An 8,906-nucleotide genomic window follows, 5' to 3' on the forward strand; every position below is an offset into this window, starting at 1 on the left:
GGGTCTTTCATATGCCCCCAAAAATAAGTTATAAAATATAAATCAGGTTTTCCTGTTTTCATTTTATTTTAGGGCTCAGTGGTGTTTAGAATATTTAGTACGCAGATTGTTAATGATTCATTCCACAGCGAGAAAGATGCAAGATCTACTGAATAATTTTGTCTCCGAGAAACGTATGGCATTTCTTTGTAATGGGATGATAAATTTGCGTCATATTTGATTAATTTTGAGTGAGTATGCTCTGGTCTAGTAATTTTTTACGGTACTTGAGTTCTCAAGGTATACAGGATTTCCATGCCGATAAATTAAACGAATGTTGTCTGCAATAATCATTATTCTACTATTATACAAGTTTATGGTGTCTTTGCATAGATATACAGCTTGAATAATCTCCAGGACTAGGAAGTAGTTTGCCCGTGTCAAGTTCAGTTGGAGAGATCAGATCCGAGACTAGTTATTAGAAGTTGAGAAAGGCCGTTGTCCCTGAGGCATTCCCTGTGCAAGGCGATGCAGCAGAGGACCCGCCCATCTGCTGCTCATCGCCCAGATTGGAAACGTTGCAAGAATCGGAAATCTCCTAAAGAATTTCCAGTTCGTTGAGAGAATCTGCCTCCATGACGATGGCGGATAGCTTGTTCAGCTTGCTCTCCTCAGTGTCGTCCTCGGGGAACAAGGAGAGGTCGAATTCGTTGATGTTCTTCCTGAGGTCGTCCTTGAAGCAGGCGTCGGTTCTTGTCTCCTTCTCGCACTTCATTGCCATCAGGAGGTATTGGAGGTTGAGGGGGAGGGGCGACTTGAGCCTTTCCAGAGGAAGACAGTACTGGAAAATAAAGGATAATTTTGGTTACCTTCCAAAGTTCAAAATGCTAATTGTTGTCAGTTGCCGCATGCAAATTTCTTCGATTTCAGTAGAATTCTTTTAACGACCATCACGTATTATCATAAGAGTTTAAAAATGATAATACAATTCATTGTGATGCATTCGCTTACCGTCAGCTGAACACAGTGGTTAATGCCATCAGCAAGGTCCTTTTTCAGTCCAGCGCTGATTGGAAGTACGCTGTATTGTTCGACGTATTTGGTTGCGTGTAGATTAAGGTATTCGTCGATCTGGGAAAACATATGATGAATAATTAGCTAAGAAACAACTCTAAAAATAAAGTTATCATTTAAATTCAAGTAATTGCTAAAGGTAAGAGGGTGCAAAGCTGTTGTTAATAGATCCAAGGGTAACAGGGTGAAGGAATGCTTATTGATTTTGGTACAAATATCGATAGAAATGGTTGTAGATATATTAAACATTATTTGGTTAAAAAAAACGCGTTTTAACAATAGTTAATATTCACTACTTATAGAAGTTTGTTGTTAATTAAGGACTGTTATAAGATATTCCGCATGTCTTGTTTAATACTGGGTCCTTGTGTAATCTGAAGTTATAATTATATATTTATATTAAAATTCATGAGGTTAATAATTGTAAATGGCTTGTTTACTCACGAGGCCAAGTTTGTGGAGTGTGCAGGTGTAGTTGCTGAGAGCGGCCATGATCTTGTTGACGGAATCCAGCAGGTAATACTGATCATAGAAGTGGTTTTTAGGGGGTTCTGCTACCACTGGAGTTTCCCCTTCAGCCTGTACATGTACTATAAATATTTAAAATATATATAAAATAAATATGCACATGTAATATAAATATGTATATATATGTGTATATATATGTTTGTGTATGTATATATGTGTATGTAATATATGTATATATATATATATATATATATATATATATATATATATATAATATACATATATATACAATATATATATATATATATACATACATATGCATGTGTGTGTAGATGTACATAAATTTTGTGAAAAGAGACAGACAGTGCAGCATTTTCTATCATATCTTCATATTTGTAGGTCAGTTAGTTACTTCTTAAAGCGCATATCCATTGAAGATTTCGATATTAATCTTATGGTAATAAAATGAGAAAGAAACCGGCAAGTTCTACAAATATTAAAGAAGCGTTGTCCATTTTCCTTGTGGTATGCTGCATATTCCAGTTCTTTCTATTGGAGATCAAGATACTGTAAATGAAGAAAATTTTGTTTGCACACTTATTTGTGCTGAATGAACCGTAGCATTTGAGCAAGTGGTTGATTTTGAGATATTTTTTGATAGGTGTTTGCTGATAAGAGCCAAATTTTTGCTTTCAAATTCCAATTTTAATGATAGGCTGTTCAAGAATAGGTAGAGATGATGGAAATTCTACGGGCATTTCTCTCCAGCGTTGAGTGCACATATGTGTTAAAATAAAAAAGTTATAGTTTTACCTTCACATAGTGGTATTGTGGATAGGATTGGGGAATCCCATAATAATGTCCCGTGTTTCCTAGGTATTGAGAAGGATACTGAGAGTAAATAGGCTGTCCTCCGGCGTTGACGGGATATCCCTGTTGAGAAAAAAAAAGTAAATTATTAGTTAATGTTTAGGTAAAGGCAGTGAAGTGATTACTATATAGGTTATATAGTTTTCAGAGATTCGTGACATTTCGTTTGAAGTAGTAGTTTTCTACTGTACTTATCACTAAAGTTATGTCAATAAAACAATTATGAATTGTTAAAGGGTGTTAAAAGGTCATGCATAAATAATCCCAAATATGTATGATTAAGAACCTTTAGAAGTCAGACATCCCATTGTCAAGGTTTATTGAAAATTCATGATTCCATTTTAGAAAATATTTTAGTGGCTTACCAGCTTTTCATAGTAAGGGTAGTCGATGCTATGAAGACTGGAGACTGGGTACTGTTGGCACTCCCTCTGGGCGATGCCAACTTTAGCAAGGTAGTCATAGTACACACCTTCCCCGAAGCAGTTTGCCATGACCTGTTGAAAGCATGAGTTTATATAAGAGATAAAATAATCATTTCAAAATGTGCTAGATATCAATACCAATGAAGTTTTGTTTCCGTATGTTATTAATTTTTTATGTATTGGAACAAAAATTAAAAGGATATCATCTATTTTCAGTAATGATAAAACTTTTAGTAACTTTTGTCGTGGTTGTATGAGGCATAAAATTAATGTTTTAAAGAGATTAATCCTTTGATCGTTTTTAGGTGAAACTGAAGAATAGAAAGTCGTTTACCCCCCATAGTTTATATTTGATGTTTTTGACGTTAATTGATCGGATAAATAAATTGTGATACCCATTCAATAGAAAGGAATGAATCCTCTGGGATAATACGTTACCATGTTTGTTGACATGAATAATAATGCAAGATAATTTTGTTCATTCTTACCTTCGTGAAACTGTATTTGTCGAAAAATTCCTCCTGGCCCATGGCGATGGCCGCCAGTGACAATAAGATCACAGCTCGACACATTTTGCCTGAAATGGATGTTTTTTCTTAGGAAACATTTGTGAATAATAGTAGTAATAGTAATATTAGTAATAACAATAGGGTATGTATTTGAAGCTATTGGCAAAAATTAGGATTTTTATCTTATAGTTTTGATGCGGAATAATTTTATGCAGTTAATATCTTTCGATCTTAGTGCTGAAAGTGTTTTATTACCTTTGCAATTCAGTGAATCATATAAGCAACCCCTGAATTAGTTTCTCCGTTAAACTAGGTCAGCACAATTAATCCAATCGTTGCATAATCAAAAGTTATTTGAAACTCACTTTCCACCAAAATTGAAGACCGTGTATTCACTCCCGACCTTCCATTTGTATGCATCAGGTTAAATTTAGGCTTTTAATAATACATGAATGAACCAATTCAATTTGCTAATGAATACCATCACTCTAGCAGCGAGAGTTTTAAGATTTCTGTATTTATTCCCCCTTGCTCAATCACTTACCTTCTTGAGGGTGAGGTGGACAAATTATGACACAGTTGGAGAGTTCTAGATTGGCTTTATATACTGAGCGAGTACCGAGGCTTGGCTGTCCCACCCACTACGACAAAGACGTCGTCCAAGGGCGGTTTTAATTATGCAAATTAGCTCGATGGGTGTATGGTAATGTGAGTCTTCTGCCGTTGGCAGTAATGATTGATTCTCTTTTTTTCTTAGTTGCTGCAGTGTATGTATATATATGTATATGTATATACACTAATGTTACGGACGTACATACACACACACACACATATATATATGCCTATATATACCCTGAAGTATATATGTATACTATATATACATATACACATGTATCTATATTATGTAAGTGTATATATACATATATGTGTATGTATACATACCTACACATACATACATTTTACATATACGTAAGTGTATATGTATATATAGTATATAAATACTTCAGTGTATGAGTATATATTATACTATATATACAGTATGTATATATATACACTGTATATACATGCATACATACATAATTGTATATGTATATATATTGAATACATATATACGTCAGTTTATATATATATATATATATATATATATATATATATATAATATACATACAATGCATAAATATATGTATGTATGTATGTATGGATAATATATATATATATATATATATATATATATATATATATATATATATATATATATATATATATATATATATATACAAAGCTACAGTAAGTATAAGAATAGAGAAATTCATTTACTAATTCAACATCATGAAACCGTAGTCATTTTGTATGACTTGCTAAGTCGAGTGCGCAGTACAGATTTTTGCCTCGTAAAGTAACATATTGCGCAGTAAAAAGAAACATGCTGTGATATCCACTAAAAAAAAAAAATAAAAAATAAAAAATAAAAAAATAAAAACTCCAAAGAATGGTTGGGCGGTGCATCTAAGAAAGGCTGTTGATAAAGGATAAGGTTCGTTCTTCACCCTCCAGCGAATTGCGGCGATTTCCGCGCCGAAGTAAAAGTTGATGGCGGTTTCCACTGGCCACGGAAATGTTTGTTTCAACACCTTGGCGTTTGTAGCTTGTGTAACTCCGTATGTTTTTGTTGTGTATTTTTGCAGCTTCTTGCCCATGGGGCATATTACTAAAAATAGTTTTCTCTGGAAGAGATCCAACAGCTTCTGTGTTGTTGAAATGCAATTTTATTTCGTTCTTTTCTATATCATTATTTTATTTCATTCTTTTTCATTTTTTTTACATGATGTCATTTGTATTGTAAGACCTTTGGGCAATGTAGTAGTAGATTTAGATAAAAATATTAAAAATTAATTTGAAAAATATGTTCACCGCGCTAATTAATTCTGTGTTATTGCATGTACAGTACAACATTTTTACAGATTAAATACTGTATATTTACTGTTTCAGTACAATATTTACTTATGAAGGTATGTGTACATACACAGAAAACGTGGTAAAACATAAATGTCGGAATCACGAAACTCCATGTAACCACAGCTTAAAGTATGTTAGGTGAAGTAATTATATATATATATATATATATATATATATATATATATATATATATATATATATATATATATATATATATATATATATATATATATATATATATATATATGTATATGTATATATATATATATATATATATATATATATATATATATATATACATATTATATATATATATATATATATATATATATATATATATATATATATATATATATATATATATATATATAAACTTTATTACTTACAGAGTTGGTCTGCATTAATACAGTTACGAACAGGACCTCATTGAAACCTGTTAGCATATATATATATATATATATATATATATATATATATATATATATATATATATATATATGTCCCTAAAGCATTTGCTTGTGAAATCCTTCCATCAGATGAATTTTATTGCCTGCCAAACATATTCAGACATTCATTACGGAACGCTGCCAAAGCGAGATGTAATTAAGCCCTTGATTTGTGAATAAGTTGAAGTTTTAATTTTATAAATGAATGTCATTGTGGAAAATATTTAAAACTTTTCTTTTTACAGAATGCAGCCTAATAACTAAGATATAAGTAGACTAGTAATTTAAAATCATAATTGCCCCAAGGATATTATTGACAGCAGATTATTTTTTCAGTGTCGTCAGAGTCTTCGTCCTCATTACCTTGAAGTCCGCATCTTGGGGAGGTGAGTGTTCTCGCTTTGTTTACAGCGGTAGGTTGACGGCCGTTATGGATGACTTCTAGGAAAATATGCAACTTGGGTTATTAGGAATGAAGGCGTGTCTCTCTCTCTCTCTCTCTCTCTCTCTCTCTCTCTCTCTAGTAGTAGTAGTAGTAGTAGTAGTAGTAGTAGTAGTGATAGTAGTATTTTCTCAACGATTGTTGAATATTTTTTGTCATTTTCATGCTCAGCTTTTTTCCTTTTATCTGCCTCATATCTGGGTCTATATCTGTTTTTTCTAACGTAATGTTTCGTTTTGTTCACTTCAGCCTAGTTGCTGAATAGTTTAAATACGTATCGCCAAAATAAGTTTGAATATGCATCGCCAGAATTTATTTTGTGTTGTTTTGTTCTCCTGTCGATTTGAGATTTTTCATATGATTGTTGAAGGAATTTTTTCGCCCCCGGACACATAAATAAGATAAGAGTGACCTCTTCAGAACGCTGGTCTCTGTCTGCACGCAGGTGTTAAACCTTTGACAGAGGTTGAAAGTGATGAAACCTGATAGTAAGAGGAGCAAAGGTTTTTTTTTTTATTTGGCACGCTGCCATTGTTTTTTATTCTTCCAGTTAGCCTAATTTTCTAAGTGCAAATGGGACCTTCTTTACTTCTGGGTTTTTATAAAGATACCTAGTTTATGTACTCTATTGGTGGAGGACTGTGGAAATGAGGCTAGCGACCTCACCCTAAAAGTCAGCGCTTTGAACTTGCAACAGACCTTGGGAGTGGGTCACAGTGAGACAGTGAAGCCAGAGAAAACAACAGTGAGTAAGTTTGATGTAGAAAGGCAGCGTAGGAATGTTCCAACCATGTTAGACAAACTTACAGCCGAGGGTTTTCAGTGTTTGTAAAGTGATATATGATTGAAATTCCTCATCGTCCATCACCTGAGAGCGCGCGTAATTGACAGGAAGTCGCTAGAAGTGGCTCTTTTGTACTACGAAAACAACAATTGCAAATCGTAAAATAAGTGTTTCTGTGAGACTGAGCAAGAATGCAGTCGTCATTTTTTCTGAAGTATGGTTTTTAGGATGAAAAAAAAAAGAGGTCTAAAGAAAATATATAAAAAGCCTTGTTGACGCTTGGAAAAGGATTTGAAAAGAAAATATAAAAAACGGATTCTATACGCTTGAGTTAGATGACATATAAGTTGAGACGCTGAAATGTGTAAGACGATTAAAAAATGAGGTTTTCTTTCTACTCATACAACATGAGCTGATTTTCAGACAGGCTAATGCATTACAGAATTGAGAAATATCGTCTATGCTAAACGCAATCAGCATATATTTTGCGTGGCATGAAATTCTAAGGAGCAATATTACCAGAACTGCCAGTTTCGTTACATCATGATAAATGCAGTTGCTTTTAGTTTCTGGTTTACCGTTAAAAGCGTAGTGCAACTGAACAAAAGCATAATTCATACAAAGCGGATTCCATCCTGTGTCAGCCGTGTTTGTTGACTGAAAAGCGCTCATAAATGTGTATCTGAAGAATATTCAGCAACCTAGCTGTATCGTTGCGAGATTTTTTTTTTCTTCTTCGCCTTAAACGCTATTATGAACGTTGCTCGGTTATAATTTTTTTCTTTTTTATTTCGAGACACTTTTAAGATATGAGTAAATTCTGGGGAAAAAAATGTTTTTCGCTCTCGAACTTCTTTTCATAAAAGATTTACATTTGCCATTCCCCGAAGAAGCTTTTTATGTTGTGAGATTACGGTAAACAATTTTCTATTAAAAAGGCATTGTTTAGTTTGTATTTGACTTGTTTTTTCCTCCTTTGTTATTTTTTTCAGATAATTGCTGTTTATTGCTTCACCCTGGATGCTTGTTTTTACAATATAGTGATATATATACATAATCTTCGGTGGTCATAAGATTTGAATTTAAATTTATTTCTTTTGTCCTGTTTAGAATGTAAGCATGATGCGCAAGCGTGCGCTTTTCCTCGAGTGATAAGTTGCCAGGCAGCGCAAGATTAATGCATGAATAGGGAAGGATAGGTTAGAAAAACTTAAAAGTTCAATTGACAAGTAAACATGAATAAATTTTCAATATTTCTGTGATCACGCCTGTATCAATCCCGGGATGCAATGAAGGAAAAATTATCGCCGAAACTTGGATAAAACTTGAACAGTCTGATGCAAGAGGCAACTGGTCTCATTGAGGTCCGAACAACAATTGAAAATAAGCCCAGAACACTCAGTTGCAGTTTTTATGACCACTCGAGGTGTAGTTAGTAGCTGAGAGTGGATGTTGTGGCTAACATGAACGGCTGTAATTCACATTGCTCCGGTTATCGTTATTCTTTTTTTTTTTTGTATCATATTGTTTATTTAATTTTTCTGCTGTAAATTATTTGGTTATTCGGTTTTGACGGATCTTAATGGAACTTGGCCTTTCTCAGGTTTTCTTTATTATTTGGCTCTCTCTTTTTTTCTACTTAGTATTTTGCGCAACTTTAACGCTGTTCTGATAATTTTGTGATGAAAATTAAATAATACAATGTGGGATCATTTCGTGAAAAATATTAATGAAAAATTTTCAGTAGCATTGCAGCAGCTATAGTAATTTCTCTCTCTCACTAATGTATATATGTATGTATATATATATATATATATATATATATATATATATATATATATATATATATATATATATATATATATATAGTGTGTGTGTGTATGTATAGCTAATGTATATGTATATGAAACGATGTTTGTTGCTCTCCTGCATAACCTTCTCCTAAGCCCCCAT

The 8,906-nt window shown here is 32.9% G+C and overlaps 1 protein-coding gene across 1 annotated transcript; it reads right to left on the minus strand.

Annotated features, from left to right (window-relative positions):
• Positions 1-316: 316 nt before the first annotated feature.
• Positions 317-3,889, minus strand: LOC136835851 (uncharacterized). The gene is made up of 7 exons (XM_067099697.1): positions 3,870-3,889; positions 3,305-3,393; positions 2,757-2,888; positions 2,335-2,454; positions 1,498-1,632; positions 991-1,110; positions 317-820 (listed from the first exon to the last, which is right to left on the minus strand). Exons 2-7 carry the CDS (start codon positions 3,386-3,388, stop codon positions 578-580), a joined length of 834 nt encoding a protein of 277 aa, XP_066955798.1. The 5' UTR covers positions 3,389-3,393; positions 3,870-3,889; the 3' UTR covers positions 317-577.
• Positions 3,890-8,906: the final 5,017 nt, after the last annotated feature.

Source organism: Macrobrachium rosenbergii, chromosome 55, assembly GCF_040412425.1.
Source record: "Macrobrachium rosenbergii isolate ZJJX-2024 chromosome 55, ASM4041242v1, whole genome shotgun sequence".
Classification (NCBI taxonomy): Eukaryota; Metazoa; Arthropoda; class Malacostraca; order Decapoda; family Palaemonidae; genus Macrobrachium; species Macrobrachium rosenbergii.

Coding starts and splice junctions, on each gene's coding strand:
- LOC136835851 (XM_067099697.1), bottom strand. CDS start 3,388: ATGTGTCGAGCTGTGATCTTATTGTCACTGGCGGCCATCGCCATGGGC. Junction 1,111..1,497: donor CACTCCACAAACTTGGCCTC/GTGAGTAAACAA, acceptor ATGTTTTCCCAG/ATCGACGAATACCTTAATCT. Junction 821..990: donor ACCACTGTGTTCAGCTGACG/GTAAGCGAATGC, acceptor TTTATTTTCCAG/TACTGTCTTCCTCTGGAAAG.